General features: G+C 41.1%; 1 protein-coding gene across 9 annotated transcripts in view; it reads right to left on the bottom strand.

Annotated features, from left to right (window-relative positions):
• Nucleotides 1-24,377, bottom strand: part of LOC147011455 (uncharacterized) — a 461,606-nt gene extending 437,229 nt beyond the window's left edge. For 7 of the 9 annotated variants that reach the window (XR_015051902.1, XR_015051907.1, XR_015051900.1 and 4 more), the window contains exons 1-3: nt 24,277-24,377; nt 4,429-4,528; nt 4,179-4,267 (exon numbers count right to left, since the gene is read on the bottom strand). Coding sequence is in view for 2 of the 9 variants with exons in the window: in XM_085858066.1 (XP_085714192.1) it covers nt 593-1,813 (1,221 nt within the window). In the remaining 7 variants the exon portion in view is untranslated. Of the gene's footprint in view, nt 1,820-4,178; nt 4,268-4,428; nt 4,529-21,430; nt 21,542-24,276 lie in introns of those variants that run through there. The other 2 variants (XM_085858066.1, XM_085858067.1) reach the window with 2 other exon arrangements.
• Nucleotides 24,378-24,633: the final 256 nt, after the last annotated feature.

Here is a 24,633-nt window from a genome sequence, read left to right as displayed (position 1 = left end):
CGTTTTGCTGTATCACGTCAGGATTTTCAGTAACAGAAATATTCCCATTGCCTAGAAGTCAGGATTTCAATGAAATTTACAAAAATTCATTTATTTCATCATGAATGCTTCAAAATTATAGAAATTACAGAAAAACTCCACTAGAATGTAATTAAAAATGCTTTAGGCATTTGGCTTTGCGTTTGTGCTGCTCTGTGTCAGTTTCACGATGCAGGAACCAGCAGAAATCGCCCACCATGTTCGGGTTGTGCCGCCCTTGGTAACGCGTCTCCATGAGTGAAATCTCTTGGTGGAATCGCTCGCCGTGCTCGTCCGAGACTGCTCCCAAGTTGTCAGGGAAGAAGTTCAGGTGCTGGTGTAGGAAATGGATTTTCAGGGACATCCTGGAGCCAAGTTTCTTGAAGGACTCCAGCAGCTGCTGCACTATTTCTTCATAGTTGTCCGTGCGCTCGTTCCCCAAGAAGTTGTCCGTCACAGCTTTGAAGCTCCTCCACGCTGCCAGCTCTTTGGGGTTTAGAGTTGTCGGAAAAGTTTCGTCCTTCATAATCTGTCGGATTTGCGGTCCAACAAAGACACCAGCCTTGATCTTGGCCTACGACAAGGTGTTGCCAAACTTTTCCTTGAGGTATAAAAACCCACGCCCATTCAGATCCATTGCCCGTAGAAAACTTTTCATCAAGCCGAGCTTTATGTGGAGTGGTGGAAGGAAAACCTTGGCTGGGTCGACAAGGGCGACATGCTTCACGTTGTGTCGACCAGGTACATGCTCTTTTCGCTCTTCCCAATCTTTCTTCGTCCAGTGATTCTTGTCGTCTCTGCTATCCCAGAGACAAAGGAAGCACATGTATTTCGTGTAGCCTGACTGCAGCCCTAACAACAGCGCCACCACTTTCAAGTCTCCGCAGATGTGCCAGTTGAAGTCATTGTACTTGATGGAATCAAGCAGCTGCCACATTGTCTCATAGGTCTCTGTCATGCCGAACGCGTGAGCCGGTGGGACTGATGGTTTCTCGTTGCCATTGTGGAGCAAAACAGCCTTCAAGCTGTTCTTCCCCGAGTCGATGAAGAGGCGCCAGTCTGCAGGATCGTGATCACACCCAAGTTCTTTCAACAGACCGTTGATGTCACTGCAGAATGTCATCGTGTCTTCTATCTCAAAGAACTCAGCCATGTGTCTGTGACGTGCTCTGAACAAGAATATCTTGGTGTTAGGTTCAAGTAGATTCCACTGCTGCAGCCTTGATCCAAGCAGCTCTGCCTTCGCCTTTGACAGCGAGAGATCTCTTACAAGATCATTTAAGTCTCCCTGGTTCAGAAGGTGTGATTCTTGAGTGTCGGGTTCAAAAGGTTCATCATCACCATCCTCTTCACCACTGCTTACAGCTATGTTCTGATCAGCTGGAGGTGTTGGAACGGGGTTCTCGTCATCATGAGGCACAGGTTTACGAGCAGAGACGCAGTCAGCGTACTTGATGTGACCTTTATTCTTCTTGTTGAAGCCGGCGATGCTTGTGCAGCAGAAATAACAATCATCATGATGATTCTGCGGCTCACGCCATATCATGGGCACCGCAAATGGCATGCTCGCGCGCTTGCCCACCAACCACTGAGTCAAGGTTGTGTGACAGCTTGTGCAGCAGATGTGTGGTGCCCAGCTCTGTTCTTGGTCCCCCACCTTACACCCGAAGTAGTGAAAGTAGGCGGCCTTCATTTTCACTGCTGTAGATATACTTCGCTGTTGATCTTTTTTGGTATACCGACCACAGACATAACAGAAGTTGTCAGGATGATTGGTACAGGAACGCCTACTCATCTTTATCTGAAAGAAAGAAATATAACACAAGTTAACAACAATTGTACGAAATAGACATGTTAAAGACATATGTAAATTTCATTGAAATCCTGACTTCTAGGCAATGGGAATATTTCTGTTCCTGAAAATCCTGACGTGATACAGCAAAACGGTTATGATTTTTGAAATCAGCGTACCCAAATTAGTCTTAATCACTTTACACATCTCCAGTAAAAAAAATTTTTTGAAATTTGGTGTTCAGTGTAATCTGCTTTACAGCTCATAACACAAGAAAAAAAACAACTTTGGATGTCATGTCACAGTCACCAAAAATTGTGGAAGAGTTTGTCTCGAAATTTTGAAATTAACCCATATTTCATGTTTGCGGGAGATATAGGTAGCCATCCCCCGTCACCGGATTTCGTCCTGTCAGTGTTCGTGCACACCTGTTCATCCCACAAAAGATGTGGAGCGAAGGCATGGTGAACTTCGATAGATGCAAACAGCTCAAGCGCGGGATATCGGAGGAGGAGCATGAAAAACACAACTGCCATAACCCTCTTCGATCTATCAGGATGTCAGAGTACCGACACCGAAGCCACCCTCTCCCATGTGAAAGAGGCAGAATACTAACGCTGCAACCCATCCATATCCACCCAGACAAAGATGATGACCACAGGTATTCAAGCTATCATAATTCAATGTGAGATTGTGAGAAGTTGTGCGAAGTCTGTCCCAACTTCAACAAAAGTGCCTGTGCCTAAATCTTAGTGTTCAATATCTGGGCTATTGCTTTGGTGTTTCCAGGGCAACGGCATCCCGAGTGTTTCTGGATGTATTTGATGTCATGCATGTCACGCTTGTCCCACTGTTCATTGTGTGGCCACAGAGAGAGAGAGAGGTTTTGCAGGCAACATTGCCAATGTCTTTTCGCTCAAAATTCAGAAAATGTGCTTCCGTTATCGATTGTTTTGAGATCTGCATAGAGCGTCCCAGCGACCTCAAGGCAAGGGATCAAACGCACTCTCATTACAAGTCTCACAACACCATGAAACATCTCTTTGGCATCACATCACAGGGCACTTTATCATTCACATCTAACGGCTGGGGAGGCAGGGTTAGTCACAAACATGTAATGGAGCGTTTCTGGGTCACCTTATTTTAGTGGCCAAGGGTTTTGATGTTGGGCATGCTGTTCGTCTGTGTGCTGGCAATCTCAAGACTCCTATCTTAACTAAGAGTGAAACTCAACTCGGTGCACTTCCTGTTGAGCCTTCGAAGGGATTGGTTGTCTGCAGAATACATGTATAGCGTGTTATTGGCGTCACAAGCCAAAAATACACAATGCTTTATCTTATAAATAAGATTCATCGAATGTCTGTCTGTCTGTCTGTCTGTCTCTGTTTGCTTGTTCGCGTTTTTTTGCAAGGACCGCTGGACCGACAACCACCAAATTTGGCACACAGACCAAATCCAACCCACGTAATCCTAAGTGTATTTTCATCCACAACCTCAGCCTTTAAAGACCCCAAAGAACCATGAGACCTTTTTTCTTTTCTTTTTTACATGCTTGAAAGATTAGACTGCATGCTTGAGAGATGACTTTCCACATGCTTTGGAGATAAGACCCCGAAGACCTAAAGATCCATAAGACCCTTATGACCAATGAATTCCCCAAACACAATTAAGACACATTAAAACTCCTAAGACCCCAAAGACCCTTTATTCTTTTGAAAACCATTAAGACCCACTAGAGCCAGAAGATCTCGAAGACCCCAAAGACCTTTTAAAACTTTGAAGAGCCTGAAGAACTGTAAGACCCCAAAGACCCTCAAAGACCCTTAACACTCCAATGATCTGCAAGACCCTTTAGACCTTAAAGACCCTTAAGATGTCAAAGACACTGAAGACCCCATGACCCTAAAGACCACTTTACCCACTGGTGTTCCCTTAAGACCCCTTTACTCACTGTTCTCGCTCTCATGCCCCCAATACGGTCCCCCCCCCACTCCGTCAGTTCTCCAACCCCCATTCTGCCTGCCCCATTCTCAGCAACCAGCTCTCCTGCTTCTCGCAATTCTCAGTCGCCCCCCCCCCCCACCTGGGCAACACCGGGTAACTCTGCTGGTAGTACAATAGCTATCACTAATACCTCTAATCTGTCTAGCCTGGGTTTTGAATCCCGACCTTGCTATAAACTGTCATCTTGTGTTCCACAGGTAAGGGTGATTCATAAGTGTGTGCGCTCTCCCTCGGATGGACGTTCAACTGGGCATCCCATCTGCAGGCATTAGTTGGTGGACGCTAAAGATCACATGGTGTCCTTTGTGAAGAGTGGGCAAGCTATCGCCAGCATCCTGAACAAATTCCAAATTCCTGTTCTTACCTACAGGGGGCACTGCACCGGTGGCACAGCTGCGTCCTCAGCCAATGATGCTGCTGCCACAACGCACGATGTTTCCCCACAGCCTTGTGCTGCATATGAAAGAAGAAGAAGAAGAAAAAAATATTGATTTAAAAACTCTGGACAAAATTCTCCACGTGGCAAGTACATTGACCAATTTATCAGAACCAATTGTTCCATTTGAATGAATGTATGTAAACCGATATGTAGCGAATCAATGTCATTCTCTGACCTGAGACGAACGGTGACATCACCACCAAAATGCACCTCCTGTTTGTGGCTCCCAGAATAGCCATCTCGCAGTGCCAATTAGCAAGGTGTAATTTCAGATGCTGTCACAAGGGCATGGAAAATGCAGTTACTGACCGGTTTCACCCTCATTTGGGCATCATCAGGGCAACATAGAAAGTTTTTGTCTGTGAACATATATATTGTTGCTGAAATGACTCCTCGTGGTTAACATTGCTTAGTATAGTTTAGTTAGCTCCTGAGTAAATGTAGTAGCATAAGCGTAAAGTAATTAAATGTGATAGATATGCATTGCTTATTTGTCTCGTCAGATGAGATACATCCTTCCCAGTGTGTGTGTGTGTGTCGAAAAACCACCAACTCTGCGAGTCTTTATTTTATGTTCTCACTTTTGTAAACAGTCTTAAATGTTCTTTTTAGTGTCTGGTTAGGCCAAATGTCAAAAGCAGTCAATATATAAATCATAAAGAAAGACCCACCCACATGTCTCACCTGTGAATAGAGGGAATAGCCAATCAGCTCTCACCTCATCAACTAAACCCAGGTGGCTAGGATTATATAAATAAATTGACACCTCCTATGCTCCTCTCGTCGAAATTGCTGCGTAAAGGTTGCTATAAAAACTTTCAAGTATCTTCTTCTCTGAAACAGCAGAACAGATCAAGGTGAAACTTTACAGGTATGACTGCTTATCCATGAGTAACAAAAAGTTCCCCACCGATGGCATCATAGGCCACATGGTTTGACAGTCACATTGGATTTACCCTAAAACCTCGAAAAAATCTTCTCCAGAACAGTTGGACAGATCGAGAGGAAACTTCACACACATGTTCCCCAAGCTTTGGGGATACCAGGGTGTTTCCAAATACATCGTAGATCACATGGTTTGGCAGCCACATTGGATTGAAGGAAGATATTAAAACAAAATCTCTCTCTTGAACCATTGCATCAATCGAAGTGAAACCTCAACATTAACATCCAGTAGTGATGTGGAATATGTTTTAAATTTGAACCTGATCAGACGCATGGTCTGGCAGCCATAATTATTTAATTTTTAGCTCGCCTGTTCGAAGAACAGAGAGCGATAGCAATACCCCCGGCGTGAGCGTGAAAATGTTAAAGTTTTTGGTGCAAGTTATTTAGAAGCTTGCCATTCATTTAATATGTGTACTAGGATGCTGATATTTGGCATGGAGGTTCCTTTGGGGTATATTATTGATGTAGTGAAGTTGAAATTAACAAATAATTTCAAATGTTTTAAATTTTTGACCTGTTTTGAACTTAACCTTTTTGTAGCACATCAACGTTAAAGTTTTTGGTGCAAGTTAATTTTTAGAAGCTTGCCATTCATTTAATATGTGTACTAGGATGCTGATATTCGGCATGGAGGTTCCTTTGGGGTTTACTATTGGTGTCGTGAAGTTGAAATTAACAAATGATTTTAAATTTTTTTTTAATTTCAACCTAAGCTGGTGTCAAAGCCACCCAATGCTCGCCTGTTTATACGAGATGCTTGCCATTCATTTAATATGTGTACTAGTTTACTGATTACAATATACAAATACATATATTGCTTTAAAATTATTTGGATCAGACTTCACTGCAATGCTTTATAAAAAATATTATTAGACTAGTGTTTTAAAAACGATAAATGTATAAACAGGCGAGCATTGGGTGGCTTTGACACCAACTCTCTGGTTTGAATCTGGGTTCTTTCTGATGTTTTTTTGCTTTTTCTTGAATGAGGCTCATGTGACTGTGCCTGATTCATTTTGAGGGTAGAGGAGAAGCAGTTGAAACCCGAGTCAATATCCAGGTTCCTCCTGATGACTTTATCTTTGTTTTGTTGCTTGTTTGGGTTCCTTCTGACGACTCCAATACAGTCCCTATTTTATTTGGTCTTCCATTCGATTTGAATTAAATTTTATTTAATTCAGTTCTGAGTTCTGAACAGCAGTTACAAAGTTACAAAGTTACAAAGTGGCAGTTATCGTGTTGAAGGGTGTACAACAAAAAACGTTCAATGGAGGAAATTGAAAATGTACCACATGTTGCATGACCGTTTGATATTGCGCATATGACTTGGATGACACCCACCCCCTCATTATTGAATTAAACAAAGCCTCATGCCCAGAGACAATGACACTTCCTCGTGTTAGAAATTTGAATAGTTGTCATCGCTTCAGCCTTCATTGTGCTCGGCTGGTGAATAAAAGCAAAGAGGAAGAAGAGGAAGTATAATTTTGGCGTTTTAACGATCCTAAGAGTTATACTTTGGCAATCCATTGTGACGTCTTTATCAGCCTCGGTAATGATGAAAACACTCGAGAATGAGACTAAAAGCTACTTTGTAAAGGCTTATGAATGTACAGTAATCTATAGCAGACTTTTCAAAGGATATAATTTGTGTACATTTATCTCAGAAGTGTGGATAGATGCAATTACAATTTTGCCACCAGAAGAGTTGGCTCGCAACAAGTCCTTTTCAAGACTGCACGTGGTAAGTATCAAAGTAATACCATCTAGTTTTCAACCGTAAATCTTTTTGTTTGACAAAGCTAAATACACTGTGTAATTGAAAGTTCCAACATCTACTTTACAAATGCAAAGCGACGCGTTGTATTGTGAAATGATTCTTTTTTTTTTTGTCCCACAGAGATAAAGTCAAGCTTACTTTATGACGTCATAAAGCCACTTTCCAAGCACAAGTGGGTTTCTCAAAATGGGTACTTTATTCAAGCTCTCCATGGGAGTGTCACGGCTTATTCAAAATCCAGAGTACTGGAGACATGAGGATGTGGGATTATTTCGTTAATGCTTGATGATGTACAGATACGATCACTTCTAAAATTGCAACTTCCAAAAGTCATTTTCAGATGACGGTGTATTAAACAGATGATCGAGCCCAGTGTGTGTCCTGGACGACGATACTGGATGAACGGGATCGACGTGCTCCCATCTAAAAGCGCCTTCAGGAGGGTAAATTAGATCTAAATTATTTAGTGTGGAGCCGCACTGACAGAAGGAATTGCAAAAGAGCTCCATCCAGATTCCTTTACACCACTGTTCTGAGATTTCAAAACGCATTGTGTGAGGATGACAACACTCTCTCTGTGACTGCCTGGGAGTGAGAAGGTTGTTTGAGGGTCAACTCACGATATAAGCTGCAAAGCATCTTCAAATCTGAGCGACGTGATCCCACGGACCCGAGGAAATCCACTCTAAGGTTGGCCAATCGGAGTTTTCTCGGGTGTGAGTACGTGCCCGCTGGACCACGCGGTTCCTATGATCATAGCTTTTGGCTTGAAGAGACAATTGCAACCAATATGAGGCTCCACTGTCAATTAAATGCATTTATGCGATGCGTGTGCGTAATGGAGACTTTTTAGGATTTCTTATAACACATGCAAGGTGACATTAAACTGGAGGAAGTGTATTCCATTTGGATTAGTGCGTCAGCATTGTGGCATCAAAGCACAAACCTCATTGTATACAATACTAGGGGGTGTGCTTACACATTGTGTAAGCATATGAACCGTGTTTCACCATTGCCTCAGGTTGCTCAACTGCATTTGATTTTTCATTTATTTATTTTCATTTATTTAAATTTTAATTTTGGATGCTTTCCGACGGTGCTGTGATTTTTCCTGGTGTATCGACTTCGATTTTCATCGGCACACAAAATTACTGCACTTCCTCATTGTCTTGGGTTACTCACCTGCATTTTTTTCATTTATTTATATTTTCATTTATGGATGTTGCCCGGCGATTGTGTCATTTTTTTCCCCAGTGGACTGGCTTTGATGTCTTTCAGCAAACAAAATTTCAGCTTTCTTCCTCACCCGGAAGGTACCGATCTTTAACATCAGTCAGTCAGTCAGTGAGTCGTTAGAAAGAGCTTTATATATTAGATACCGTTGGGGCATGCTTGTATACTGCAAGCAACTACTTTAGTGCATCCAACTTGTAGTCAGAATAAATATAAGCTTTATATATTTCATGATGTGCTTTGTGAAAGATCTATATTTTAGAGTACTAAGTATATTCAAGAGCACAAGGTTACAATGATATGCAAGCCAAAAGTACAAACTAAAAATTTCATATTCAAAACAAGAAAAAGAGCAATCAGAGATTGCAAAGTGCAAACCCTTGCCAGGACTTCTTTTGAGTGGTGTATTTTTTATAGGTTTTCAGGTAAATCCAATATGGCTGCCAAACCATGTGACCGAGGACATCATATGTATGACTCTTTTGTTCCTCATGGATAGGCGGTCACATGTGTAAAGCTTCACCTCGATCTTTTCAGCCATTTCAGAGAACATTTTTGTTTAAAAAAAATAAGAAAACAATATGGCTGCTAAATCACGTGACCGATGAAATCATCAAAAAAAATTGTGGACCATTTTATCCCAAGATGACTGTCAATTTTTTTTATACTCATTGGATGTAGCGTTGTACATGTGCAATTATAACGTCATAGTGAAGGCAAGCACATATGTCATAAAAATACCACACTCATTCCCCATGAGGAGTGCTTGCTATGTGCCACTTGTACACCCATGGCTTGGGGAACACTTGTGTGAAGTTTCCCCTCGATTTGTCCAGCCATTCTGGAGAAGATTTTTCTGGGTTTTCAGGTAAATCCAATATGGCTGCCAAAGCATGTGACCTATGACATCATATGAGTGACTCTTTTGTTCCTCATGGATAGGCAGTCATATGTGTAAAGTTTCGCCTCGATCTTTTCAACCATTTCAGAGAAGATCTTTGAAGGCTAAAAAAATCAAGAAAAAAAACAATATGGTTGCCGAATCACTTGACCTATGACATCATCAAAAAATTTGTGGACCATTTTATCCCAAGATGACCCTCAAAATTTTTCATGCTGATCAGATGTGGCATTCTACATCTGCAATGATGTCATTAAAAGTCACACTCATTCCCCATGAGGAGTGCTTGCCATGTGCCAAGTTTCAAATTTCTCCTTGGTACGGTTTCAGAGATAGAGGTCCAAAGTTTTTCCATTTTTCCTGTGTGGCTGCCACACGACGTGACCTATGACGTTATATTTATCATTGAAACATTCTACATGAGTAGTCGCACCAATGGTGAAAATTTCGTCTTAATCCGATAACACGAAAGTTCTGTGTGGACAAACAACCAGACAGACAAACAAACAAATAAACAAAAAACCAATGTCATCCGCAGGGTGACCCGTATCTTGCCAAAAGGTGACCACGTGTGACTTCTTTAAGGTCACACTAAGGTGAACAGAGCTGCTATCCACCAGGAGCGACTCCTTGAGGAATATCTGCCGACGAGAGATTCTGATGAGAATCGTTCTACAGAGTAACCATGAAAAATATGCGTTTGCCTCATAACGTCACCAAATGACGTCATAATGTCTCAAGCTTGACATATCTAGAAAGCACTCATTGAGGTATTCAATTTGAGGTATGACACGATATGGTTCCTAAAACTTGAAAATTTGACCTTGGGGTCAAATATGTTTGACCTGAGGCGCTCACCATGAAGGTCAAGGCCAATCGCCACCAAAAATTAATCAGTTTTGCGCCAGACCATGATCTATATTCCCATGAAGTTTGAAGACGATCTGATCAAAATTACTCAAAAAATAAGGGTTTCGTCGACTCCCCTGATTTGCGACAAAGTGACCTTGACCTTTGACCTTTAAAATTTTATGCGCTGAAAGGGACCTCCATAGGCCTCTGATATGCGAAGTTACAAAAATTTCCAATGATAACTGTGCTCTGCAGAGTGATTTATACGTGATTACAGACCAAAAAAAACAAAAAAAAACATATGAAGGTCAAGGCCAATCGCCACCAAAAATTAATCAGCTGAGCGCCAGACCATGAACTATATTCCCATGAAGTTTGAAGACGATCCGATCAAAATTATTCAAAAAATAAGGGTTTCATCGACTCCCCTGATTTGCGACAAAGTGACCTTGACCTTTGACCTTGACATTTAAAATTTTATGTGCTGAAAGGGACCTCCTATAGGCCTCTGATATGCGAAGTTACAAAAATTTCCAATGATAACTGTGCTCTGCAGAGTGATTTATACGTGATTACAGACCCAAAAAAAAAAAACCATATGAAGGTCAAGGCCAATCGCCACCAAAAATTAATCAGCTGAGCGCCAGACCATGAACTATATTCCCATGAAGTTTGAAGACGATCCGATCAAAATTACTCAAAAAATAATGCTTTCGTCGACTCCCCTGATTTGCGCCAAAGTGACCTTGACCTTTGACCTTCAAAAATTTGTGCACTGAAAGGGACCTCTATAGGCCTCTGATATGCGAAGTTACAAAAATTTCCGATGATAACTGTGCTCTGCAGAATTTTTTTATACGTGATTACAGACAAACAAAAAAAAACCAAAAAAACATACAAGCTGACTCACATATCTTGCAAAACTTCGTTTTGGCAAGATAATGAAAAATTGTGCTTAGCACGACACTTGGCGAATTAGTTGACCTTTCCGTGTGGTGGTCCAAGTTGTAATGTCATGGAATGTGTGGTGTTTATTTGTTCGTACATTAATAAAATGACGCGACGTCACAAATAACAATTATCAGGCGGGTGTTGTCATGGTAACGGCAGCAGATTGAAAATTTTCACAACTCATTTAAAGCCACCATGTGACATTCAACAACTTATCATCGGTGCTTGTTGCCTTCATTCTGATCGTAGAAAATATTTGAAAATACCTTGGAACATTGCTTTTCAACCAGCTTTACGATCCCGTTATCAGGTTTGAAATATGTTGTAAAACAAAAATATGTATTTTATATGTGTTTTGCATGTTTTGGGTGACCCTGACCTTGACCTTGGGTCAATTTCGATCAAACTTTGTACACATGTTAATATTACATGCATAAATAGACAGTATAAGTTTCAATATAATAAGTGCAAAACTGTTTGAGAAATAGCCATGTGTAATTTACAAAATTCCCCATTGGTTTATAATGGACGATAATATAAAGTGATGCACAATCCAGATCCTGATATTGAACATCACCAAAAGTCACACATCCTTTTGCACTGTGGATTTCTATCAGCTGTTAAAATTTCATCCAAATCGGTTAAGAATTGTGACCTGAAGAACGAATAGAATTTTTTTTAAATCACGCCAATAGCTAAAAACTTTGACGTCATACGCTTGCGAAAACTGTACATAATTTGTACTAACATGCATTTTAAAACATTTAGATATTCCATTGAAGTTTGTTTTTTGCGTCAACAGGAAGTCGCTACGACTTCCGGTTACTGAGTTATGTTCAAAAGCTTGTTTTCACCTTTTTTTGACGTAACGTCATGACGTTAAGTGCGATTATGACGTGATTTGATCCCAGACTATTTCAGCAAGATTGGCTATCACGTGTTAAAATTTGAGAACGATTGCTTCAGTTGTTTCGGCTGCACACGAGCGTAAATATTTTTACAAAATGACGTCAATAGCCAAAACTTTGACGTCATACGCTTCCGAAAACTATGCGTAATTTGTAATAAGATGCATTTAGTAATCATTTAGATATTTGAATGAAGTTTAATTTGGCGTCATAGCAACTTCCAGTCACCGAGTTATGTCCAAAAATGTGTTTTCACGTTGTGTGACGTCACGTCGCGACGTTTTGTCCGATTAAGACGGGGTTTGGACGCGGACCGTCTCAGGTGGATTGCCTATCAGGTGTAAAAATTTAAGAACGACTGGTCCAGCCGTTTGGGCTGTAGACGACCGGACAAACAAACAAACAAACCAACAAACGGAACAGACCAACATACTTGACAAAATCGAAGATTTCGCCAAGTAACAAACTGACTCAAATGCAATGCCCTCTCTGAATCCTTTGGCAAGAGTAGTTAACATAATCAAACAATGACCAAAAAAATGGCAAGTCACGTGACCCATTAATAAAATGCAATATGATTGAATATGCGTGGCAATCACAGAAAGTGTCGTCATCCTCACGCAACTCGATTTGGAACTTCCGGTTCCGGTTTTTGAGGCAATGGCTGGTTCTCTCATGGGTCTCTGCTGACCTTTTCAAACACAAGTTTCCGGTCATTGTTTATCACGTTTTGACTGTTTATTTTGTGACCTCCTAGTTCAGTTTTCTTTCAAAATTTGTGCTATTTGGTGAGTTTTCATCGATCTTGTCATTTCGGGTTTCCCTGAGACTTACCTGTCTTCCTGTCTTTGTGGTGCACGATCGTGTTAATATGTGTTTTCTCCCTATTACCATCAGCTCTTATTTTCTCCACTTTTCCCACCATCCATCTATCCCTCCCAACCATACCCTGTTTCTTGTCTTAAAATATTAAAAATACAACAAAAAAGTCCTTCTCCCTCCTTACCTCATTCCCCAAGTGACCACGTGACTCTTCTCCCTCCTCCTTCTGCCGATCTTCCTTCGACTCAGCCAGCTCACATTCATCATATACCTTCACGATTTTTTTTTCTTCAACCTTTCCTTTACCGAATCTTACCTAATCTTTATCAAAAATAAAATAAAAATTTAAAAATAAATAAATAATAAAAAATGGTCTCATAAAATGTTTCAACTTCCTCTTTCACACGTGTGGTTCTCAGTATTGTATCATAATTCACTATTCTTCTTCTTCTTCTTCTTCTTCAAAGGGCTGTTTTCAATTGGACCTTTCCTTCATCCCATGTCTAAAACGTCCCACTTGTTACAACGTGGCTTTTCTCCATTCTCTTAATTCTCCTGTCTTGCATCCCTCACGTAATGTCTTTTATCGCATCTCTGACTTAAAAATTTTCAAAATCCCAGTTTCCAATGCATGTTCATGTTTCAATCGTCCTGTTTTTTTCCAACTTCAGTGCCAATTCACCTCAACTTAAATCTACCTCCTCCTAACCCCTCACCTGTTATACCCCATCTTTACCCCTCCCATCTTGCACCTCATCCTACCTCCACTCTCGAGCACCTCTTCATTGTCTTCTGTTTCAGTATCAGCTCCTCCTCTGATGTCCCAAACTGTGTGGTGTTCTAACATCTGTGAGCTCCATTCAAACCTAACAGATGTCACTCTCTCAATCAGTACACTCATCACCACAAACATGCTCCTTCCTTCCTCTGAGCACATCTCCCCCTCTTCCCAACCCCTCAAAACTTATACCTCCCCCTGCCTGCTCCCTTCTTCATCATACAACGACCAAGTCTCATCCTTCCCCTCTCCCCACCCATCCCATTGCCCACCTTCCCCTTGGCCATGTCTGCTCTTATCGTCTCCCCTTATTCTCAAAGCTTCCCTTTCACCCCTCCCTCTCAAAGCAACCTTCATACTCTTCCCCCTCTAAGCTTCCCTCTCACCTTTCTCAAAAACTACTCCCTCAACTCTCCCCTCTCACCCTTCTCCCTCCACTCCCTCCCCTCACTCCCCCTTTCTCAAAGTTCCCCCCACCCTCACATCCACAAAGCTGACTCCTTCCCCTGCCATCTCTCTTCCATCTCATCAATCCACCTCCTCCAATCTTTAACTGCCTCCGCCCCCTCTTTTATTACTCCCCACTGTACCTCAACCCATCACCACCGAGCTGTTTCTCCTCCTCATCCGGCCCTCTCCCCTCGCTCTTCTGCAATCCCCCACACTCTTTCAACAACTCTCCTTACCTCCTCTCCTCCTCTCCTCCTCCCTCGTCCTACCCTCCCCTGCACCCAAAGCCTCCTCCCCTCCCTCTTCCTTAACAGTGTGGACCTCAAACATCGGGGGCCTTCGCTCAAACCTGACAGTTCTTTCCATACAGGTTGCCACTGACACACCAGACATCTGCTTAACAGAAACTTTCCTCCTTCAAGACATCTCTGGCTCTGAAGAATCTCTCCCTGGTTACTCCCTCCTCCGGTATGACAGACCTGAGCCTCGCCTTGGTGGAGGAGTTGCTCTCTTCATCAAAGACTCTATTCCTCACTCTCCATGCACTGCCCTCACTCCCCCACACTCCCAGGAATACTTCTGGCAACGGCTTCCCCTCCACTCCCACCTCATGTTTATTTGAGTTGTACTGTCCACCAAACAGTGATGACTCCATTTACACCTCGCTCTCCAAAAACATGAAACAACTTCTATCCTCTCATCCCAACTCTCTCTTCCTCATATGTGGTGACTTCAATTGTCATCATGCCAGTAGGCTTGGTGTGGGTACCTCTCTCACCTGTCATGGCACTTCAGCAAAAGACTTCTACGACTCATTTTGACTGACACAATCTGTCAACTGCCCAACCAGGATCTCAACCAACGGTACTCCATCTCTTCTGGATTTGATTTTGACCAATTTCCCTGAAAACATCTGCTGTTCTTGCTCCGCTCCAATCAGTTCATCTGACCTCGTTCTTGTCGAAGTGGACATCTCTTTGGCTGTTATTAGAGAAACACCTCAGCGCCGTCGAGTCTGGCATTTCACTCAAGCCGACTGGCAGGGTCTCCAAGCAGCCCTCAAACTTTGAGACTGGTCTCCCATCTCTACTTTCTCCAACATCAACTCATCCTGGGAATTCTTTCAAAGAAACTTGCTCTCCCTCATGCACAGATTTATCCCCTCTCATCTTCAGTTGTCCTACCCTTCCTCCCGCCCTTGGTTTACTGAAGCTTGTGGGGAGGCAGTTGTCCTGAAACAACTTGCATTTGCTTCATGGAAAGCAAATCCAACTGAGGCAAACCAAATCCAAATCCAACTAATCTCAATTCCTTTCATAAAGCTCAGAACAAGTGTGTATCTATCCTCAGGAGAGCCAGAAAACAACATCTTTCTCATCTCAAGTCTGAACTCTCAAAGGTCTCTCACTCCTCCAAATCTTGGTGGCGTCAAGTTACCTCCACCACCGAAGGTGAAGGAGGTCATGTTTTCACCCCATATTGTCTGTCTGTTACTTGCAAAATCTAAGATTTTCAAGTATATTGGTCAGTCAATTTTGTTATTCTGTCTGTCTGTCTCTTTATTGCCTACAGGTCACAATTTCAAACCAATCGTCACGAAACCTCACCACATGGTAGAGTTTGTCATAAGGAAGAAGTATATTGTTTTTGAGGTCAAAAGGTCAACACAGGCCAAAGGTCAACAACTAAGGTTGTATTTCTAAAATCCTCAATTTTTTCCCGATTGACTTGGAATTTGAAGAGGATTTATATTTCAGGGCATTGAATTCAGCCAGCAAATTATTTTTGAGGTCAACAAAGACCAAAAGGTCAACAATCAAGGTGGTATTTCTAAAATCCTCAATTTTCATCTTAGTCAGGAGGCCCAATGCAGAATAGTGTACGACCCTGCTGATTCCGTGTTAGAATAGTGCAACAGGTGTAAATTGACTGTCCAGACACACAGAAACGTGAATCAACTTGTTGCCAACTCTGGATATGGATAGTATGGCCGCCATGACAGTTTACAAAATGGTCGCCATTAAATACACTTTTCGTCATATTTCAGCCGCAAATTGACATGAAATTACAAAATTAGGGTCGATTTCCATGTTTTGAGCATGCCTGAGCTGATGGGAGTACAGAAAAAAAACATTGCTCCATCCATTTTCTAAAAATAATGACTTGTTTTTCACGATATTATTTTTAAAGAAATGTTCAGGCTCGAATCAGAATGTCTGATTATACAAACCACAATCAATGAATTTTACAACTTTGCTATAAAATGAACCTAAACTACATAACTGTGTGTTTTTCTGTTACCCAGGACTAACTGAAAAATGAAAGCCGCAAGATTTCTCACAGGGGGTTCAAGGGATCGAGAAGAAGAAGAGCATGTAGACTGGAATAAATGCTTTATTTGCCAGGACAGTTCAAAAACTAGCAAGTCAACGCCACTTTGAAAGACTACAATCGTTGGTGTGAAAACTGTAGCTGAATGTTGCAAAGAAAGAGAGAAATATAATGACGCTAAATATGTTGACTCATTCTCAAGAATTAGAAAATATTCTGTACCGGAGAACGTCGAAAAGATTCAATGGCACAAATTCTGCTATAGTGACTTTACTCACGCACAAAAAATAGACAGACTGAAGTCAAGGATTCAGCCACAATCTGTGACTTACGCAGAAGAGATACCCACAACATCAGGTTCCTCAGAGAAATACCATGTCCCAAAGTCACTAAGATCCACGCACAGCGCTATGGATTGGTCAAAATGCGCTTTCTGCCAGACTGACATTCCTGGAAAAGCTGGTGTCCTGACAAATGTTGAATTTGATCACACATCATCCAGGATGCTTAGTTTGGCCCAATTTGACCCCACCATGCGTCACAGGTTTGCAGGTGTTTCAGACTTGATGGCAGCTGAAGGTAAATATCACCTCAAGTGTTATGTTTCTTTTCGCAGAAAGTATAAAAAGGAGAGTGGAGAGAAAAACCAGTCTCCTGAAAGCATCTGTTTCAGAAATGTGATGAACCAGCTTGAGAAAGAGCTGCAGAAGGGACATGTGTTTAGCCTGAAAAACATCTGGGAACACTACAGCATGCTGTTATTGAATGATTTTGGAATTGAGGCTGGAGCCTACAAAAGCTACAATTTCAAGCAGAAAGTGGAGGTTCACTTTGGTAGTGACAAGGTGACATTCGTGCAGCCATTGGATGTCACAAAACCCCTCATAGTTGCGTCCTCAACTGTGACAAAGTTTGCCATGAGAACCGCCGTGAATGATTTATCTGAAGAAGGTGAAAGTTCTGAAGAAGATGAATTGGCCCAGTGCAGTCTGCCTCATCATGAGAACGAAATCCTTAGCTGGATCTTCAGAGTGGGCATAAAGATTTACAGTGACGTAAAACACTCTCCAGGGCATAGCATTATCGGTGGACTGAACACAGAAAATGCAGAGCGAATTGTACCTGAAACCCTGTACATGCTTGTAAAGCTTCTTTGTGGTGGTGACAGCACTGACAAGATGGACAATGAAGAAGCGGATGAGACAGATACCAAGAACAAAGTTCTAAGCATCTGCCAAGACATTATTCATGTGGCTTCAGGAGGAAAAAAACTGACCCCCAAACACCTGGGCCTTGGCCTTGCTCTTCACCAGGCTACACGCTCAAAAGAACCACATCTACCTGCACCTGAGAACTGTGGGTGGGAACAGGTCGTCAAAGATGGCAACGAGATATTTCAGCCGCGACTCATGACTGCACAGCCTATTACTGCTTACTGTGTAGAACTGACGACATGCAAATGCCGTGGGTCATGCTCAACTCGACGGTGCAAATGTACACGGAATGGACTGCCTTGCACGAAAGCATGTGGATGCAAAGCCCTTTGTAGGAACCCGTTCAGTGTACAAGCCGATCAATAGCTCTGAAAATTGTACTTGGGTGTTCTCACAACACTTTTCTCTTCTGCAAAGCAACGTAATTTTGTGTTAGAAAGAATCTGACAGCTGTTGAAATAACCTTTGACTGACTGTAAACCCATCTCCATCAATAGTGCTAAACATTTTCTTTTTCACATTTGTTGCTCATATGTGCATTTTCAATTTCGTCTTTAAGTTGTCAATTATGTGAAAAGTTGTGATCCAGTACAAAAATAAAGCACAAAATAGTGTTCCTCGTGTCAGATTACATAGTATTTCACAATCATGACAAATTTCTGGCTAGTACAATTTGCAGTAAGAAAAAGACTAAATCTGATGGCGGCCATTTTGATTACTGTCATGGTGGCCATAATATTCAGATGCAGACTTGGCAACAAGTGGAACTAGACTTGGTCATGCCTAGACTCTTCAAAAACACCAGTTGCACCATTCTAACATGAAATCAGCAGCGAACCTATTTTCTAGGCCAGCTACAGATTTTGGCTTCTAGACTATCTGATTGACTTGAAATTTGTAGAGGATTTGCACACATCAGGTCATTGAATTTAACCACCAATTATTTTTTAGGTCATCGGCCAAAAGGACAACAGAGGCCGAATTTCTAAAATTGTCAATTTTCATCCGATTGACTTGAAATCTGAAGAGGAGTTGCAGATTTGGTCATTGAATTCAACCACCAATTATTTTTGAGGTTAAATTTGTTTTATGGATTCTGCAAGTATCATGCTCTGCATGACGTCTTCTTTGTTTGTTGGGTCGCCGAAATAGGTGACCCTTATTGTCAGTAATTCTGTCTGTTTGTTTGGATGTTTGTCATCAGCATAATTGGTAGTAAACGTGGGCGATTTTGACCAAACTCGGGTGGTAGGTACATCTTATGACCTCGTGCCTTGGAAATTGTGATGGTTGCTAGGGACGCTTTGGTTCCCGAGCAACAACCAAAAAACCTTCAAAATCGGTACCGTCCACGCGAAATCAATTCCGAAAGCCATTATCCCACGTAGGGTTATGAAATTTGGCACGAATGATCTACAGGTGATGCTCTATCAAATATATTCCGGTTTTTGTGATATATGGAATACTTAGCCCGCAGCGCCCCCTACAATTAGGGTATGCGTGGAAATTGGCGAAAATTGAAGGCCCCCAAGCGACCAGGTGAGTGCATCAATACGAATGAAACTTTGCAGGTTCATGGTACTCAATGAGTACTTCAACTTTGCCTCAGGACATATTGACCGATTTCGCTTAGGTCAGGGGTCAAAGGTCAATTAGTGCAAAAATCGATAATATGCGAGAGCTGGAGGTGCCTTCGTGCCAAATGCTACTCCTCCTAGGGTTATGGTCGGATGGTCATGAAAATTCACAATAATCGTCTGGAATACATTGTGCACAAACGAACGAGCCGGATTTTCGATTGAGATCTTTGTTCACCCACAGCACCCCCTCGAACTTTGGGGATTTCCGATTTCAAACCGCATTTTCGGTACTTTTCATTCAAATGGATACCGAGTAGTTATCAGTAGATGGAACTGGATGAGATTTGTTATGCATAATCTTAAGGTGATTCCCTATCCGCTATATGACATCCATTTTGCTCTATATCTTATAGTTTCCATGCTCGGCGACCCATCCCCGCCTACCGGCTTGTTTGTCTGTCTGTGTGCAGGAAAAAGTTGAAAATGGATTCAGATGAAATTTTGTGGACAGGTACGGTGTGAAGGTCCGGTTCCGGATCTGCATACTTGAATATTTTTCAGTGATTCTTCACAATTGAGAGATAGGGCCAAAAATTATATATAGCACGATATCTCATAAAGTTGTGGACGGATTCAGATGAAACTTGGTGGGTGAGTTGCTTAGGTGACAAGAACAAGTCGATGAAATTTTAGTTCAGATCCGGCCTATCAGTGAGATACAAAAGGTAAACTAACAAGCCTGGCGGAGGTATGCACTCGACCGAGTACCGTTTTTGTTGTATAATCTGTGTTCCTTATCCCAGATCAGTGGGGGGTTTTTTCCGACATAGATCAGCGTTCTCGAACATAGATCATTGTCTCTTATCCCAGAGCAGAGTTCCTTCTCCCAGATCTGTATTCTTTCATGTAAATCAGTGTTATTCACCCCCATGAGATTAGCTCATTAATTCAGAATTAGTGTTCTCTAATGTAGATCAGTGTTCCTTCTCACAGATCAGTGTTCTCTCATGTAAATAAGTGTTCCTTATCACAGATCAGTATTTGCTGAAGTAGATCAGAGTTCACTAATGTAGATCAGTGTTCACAAATGTAGACCAGTGTTCCTGAATGTAAATCAGTGTTCCCTCAAATAGGTCAGTCTACCTTATCACATATTGGTGTTCTTCAACCTAGATCAGTGTTCTCTGACATAGATCAGTGTTCTCTAACGTAGATCAGTGTTATCTAATGTTGATCAGTGTTCTTCAACCTCGATCAGTGTTCTCTAACCTAGGTCAGTGTTCTCTCATGTAAATCAGTGTTCCTTATCACAGATTAGTGTTTGCTGAAGTAGATCAGTGTTCACTAATGTAGATCAGTGTTCACTAATGTAGACCAGTGTTCCTGAATGTAAATCAGTGTTCCCTAACATTGGTCAGTCTACTTTATCACATATTGGTGTTCTTCAACCGAGATCAGTGTTCCCTAACATATATTAGTGTTCTCTAACCTAGTTCAGTGTTATCAAACCAAGATAAGTGTTCTCTCATGTAGATCAGTGTTCTCTCATGTAAATCAGTGTTCCTTATCACAGATCAGTGTTTGCTAATGTAGATCAGTGTTCACTAATGTAGACCAGTGTTCCTGAATGTAAATCAGTGTTCCCTAACATCGGTCAGTCTACTTTATCACATATTGGTGTTCTTCAACCTAGATCAGTGTTCCCTTACATAGATCAGTGTTCTCTAACCGAGATCAGTGTTATCAAACCTAGATAAGTGTTCTCTAATGTAGATCAGTGTTCTTCAACCTCGATCAGTGTTCTCTAACCGAGATCAGTGTTCTCTAATGTAAATCAGTGCACCTTATCACATATCGGTGTTCTTCAACCAAGATCAGTGTTCCCTAACCTAGATCAGTGTTCCCTAATGTAGATCAGTGTTCCCTAACCGAGATCAGTGTTTTCTAACCTAGATCAGTGTTCTCTAATCTAGATCAGTGTTCTCTAATCTAGATCAGTGTTCTCTAATCTAGATCAGTGTTCTCTAACCTAGATCAGTGTTCTCTGACCAAGATCAGTGTTCTCTGATGTAGTTCAGTGTTCCCTAATGTAGATCAGCGTTTTCCAATGTAGATCAGTGTTCCCTAACCTAGATCAGTGTTCCTTATCCCAGATCAGTGTTCTCTGACATAGTTTAGTGCTCCCTAATGTAGATCAGCGTTCTCTAACGTAGATCAGTGTTCCCTAACGTAGATCAGTGTTCCTTATCCCAGATCAGTGTTCTCTGACATAGTTTAGTGTTCCCTAATGTAGATCAGCGTTCTCTAACCTAGATCAGTGTTCCTTATCCCAGATCAGTGTTCTCTAACCTAGATCAGTGTTATCTGACGTAGTTCAGTGTTCCCTAATGCAGATCAGCGTTCTCTAATGTAGATCAGTGTTCCCTAACCTCGATCAGTGTTTCTTATCCCAGATCAGTGTTCTCCAATGAAGATCAGTGTTACTTATCCCAGGTCAGTATCCTTTAACGTAGTCCACCAGCTGCGACGGTGGATATCTGTGAGGCACATCGTTTTCACACAAACAGGTGACATTCCACACGTAATTAAAATACATCATGTAACATTCATCGATTCACAATGGTGTGTTGAAATGAAAGCAAACACAGTCATTCCATCTGAAATCACCAAATTTAAGAAAATGTTCCCAGTTGACCCCCTCAGATTTTCTTTAAACTTTCAAAAAATAGTTCCCAGGTATCAAAATGAAGCTGCGTAAAATTTTAGGTCCATAGATGTGGTCAACTCCGAGATATTGAGGGTTGAAAATGTGGTTGTGGCCCTATTTTTATGGTCGTTGCGAGCATCACAAAATGAACGGCTACTTTTAAACTCCCACAACTTTTTAAATATTAATGCAAGAGTCTTGAAATTTTCAGAGATTATTCCTCTATAACTGCTCTGGAAGAAACAAACATAAAACGGAGTATACCTCTTTTAAATTTTATGACCCGATCAGTTGAAATCCAGAAAAAATATGTTGGTTTTGTATAAAGACCAAACTTTGAGAACCCATATATTTTTATTGACCCATCCCAGAAGCTTGAAATTTTTCCATGTAATAACTGTATGGTAGTAGTATTCAAATACATGTTTACTTTTCTTAATCAGTCATATATAATACAGTCATGATCCCTCAAAAATTGGAAATTTTCATTTTTCCCCGAAATTCAGGTGAGGATTGCAAATATATGACAAGGTATACCACTTCAAATTGTTCACCATTGGAAAGAGCATATTCAAGTTTACAAAAGTGTCAAATATCAAAGTGGTATATTTTTTTAAAATATATTTTATATATTTTTAAAAACTGTTGTTAACACAGTCGTGAATACATGAAGTGTGTGCATGGTGTGGGCACCATGGTAATCATGAATGATTAGTTCTATGATTCAAATTAATAATAAAAAAATATATCACATACTGCAATAACAATGTAATAAAACATTTCACGTAAATCATTTGAATAGGTCCTTGATCTGCTTTTCTAAGTCAGGTGCGAGCTTGTACTGCCTCCCAGTTAACGTTAGGGGAGCATCAATAACTTTCATCACATGGACCAAAGGAACCCAACAAATGTCTTCCCTTGAATGTAACTATATACACTGCTGACATCAGCAGATCAGCCACTATTCCTGAGTTCTATTTTTAGCCCCAGCCAGATGAGTTAAGCTCTTGCTATTTACAAATGAGAAACAAAGAATTACAAATTCAAATTTCAAAGTATTGTGTTCATGGTATCCTAATAGCAGATGACATGTATGTACATTGTATATACAAGTACTACACATATGTACTACATGTAAAAGGACTGTTCATTAAATAGCACATACAACGCTCACAGCACTGGCAGAACATCATTTATTCAAATATTTTAAAAATATTGATAGAAACATTATACCACTTTGACATTTGACACTTTTGTAAACTTGAATATGCTCTTTCCAATGGTGAACAATTTGAAGTGGTATACCTTGTCATATATTTGCAATCCTCACCTGAATTTCGGGCGAAAATTTTCTATTTTTGAGGGATCATGACTGTATTATATATATGACTGATTAATAAAAGTAAACATGTATTTGAATACTACTACCATACAGTTATTACCTGAAAAAATTTCAAGCTTCTGGGATGGGTCAATAAAAATATATGGGGTCTCAAAGTTGGGTCTTCATACAAAAACCAACATATTTTTTTCTGGATTTCAACTGATCAGGTCATAAAAATTAATAGAGGTATACTCCGTTTTATGTTTGTTTCTTACAGAGCAGTTATAGAAGAATAATCTCTGAAAATTTCAAGGCTCTAACATTAACATATAAAAAGTTGTGGGAGTTTAAAAGTAGCCGTTCATTTTGTGATGCTCGCAACGACCATAAAAATAGGGCCACAACCACATTTTCAACCCTCAATATCTCGGAGTTGACCACATCTATGGACCTAAAATTTTACGCAGCTTCATTTTGATACCTGGCAACTATTTTATGAAAGTTTAAAGTAAATCTGAGGGGGTCAACTGGGAGGCCTCCGGTGATATGAGGTGGAATGACTCAACACGCAGTTTTAACCGCACGCTTTGGAAAGCGCAGCGACGTCACCACGATTTGAAAATTGTTTCGGTTCGACCATAAAGGCTCTAAAAGTTATTGAATCATCGCGGGGGAAATTAATTGTAAAGATCGCATTCGGTTGTGGGGATACATTAAAAGGGGCACGCTTCTGAGCAATGTGGAAACAATTACGAGCGCGTATTTTGCGTTCACCCCGCGCTTCATTTATTTCAAGCCCTTTTGAATCATTCATTCGATGCGATATTATATATATATATATATATATATATATATATATATATATATATATATATATATATATATATATATATATATATATATATATATATATATATGTGAAACAGTCATTTCCTATTACAATCCACTTCCCCCGATTTTAATGCTAAGCACACCATTAAAGGAGCTGTGTAAGAGGCTCGGGATGAATCACACTCCGACATCATGTGAATGGCTCCATTGCCGAATTCCTGCGGATTGTACGATTACTCGTCGCGCATTCTCCCCACGGACTCACGGCCATCGTAACGACTCGCGCGTCTTATCTGTCCACCCCACCATGTGAAAACGGCGCTCCCTCCGTTCGCCACTCACCTCCTTCCGGACCTGATACATAATATGCATATATCACCGTTCGTCACTTAATGTCATTCGCAGTCTCTTACGTGCATCCCGCCCGCTTGCTGTGAACCTTAAAAAGCCGCTGCGAGGACGGCTAGATGGCGAGGAGCGCAGCGAAGGCTTCCCTAGTTTCATTGCATCGTGATCGGCGTTTGAATCGGGGGAGAGGGGGTGACGCAGGCAGGACGGACCGCGCCACCTTTTGTTGATCAATTGAGGTTGCCATTGCGACTGGACCTACTGGCGAGAAGATTTTGGGAGTTTTCCTTTTGCTCGACAACATCCAAGACTCATGGGGGAGCTTATATTATACAATACCTGCGATATCTCATTATTATAGGGAAAAGATATAATATCTCGTGCAGACCAAAGAGGTACTTTGCACCGACTACAAGGAGCTT

The sequence above is a fragment of the Eptatretus burgeri genome, chromosome 15 (genome assembly GCF_056783735.1).
Source record: "Eptatretus burgeri isolate ZD-2024b chromosome 15, Ebu_testis_v1, whole genome shotgun sequence".
Lineage (NCBI taxonomy): Eukaryota > Metazoa > Chordata > Myxini > Myxiniformes > Myxinidae > Eptatretus > Eptatretus burgeri.
The sequence above is the reverse complement of the archived record's forward strand: the minus strand, read 5'-3'. Positions and strand labels throughout refer to the sequence as shown.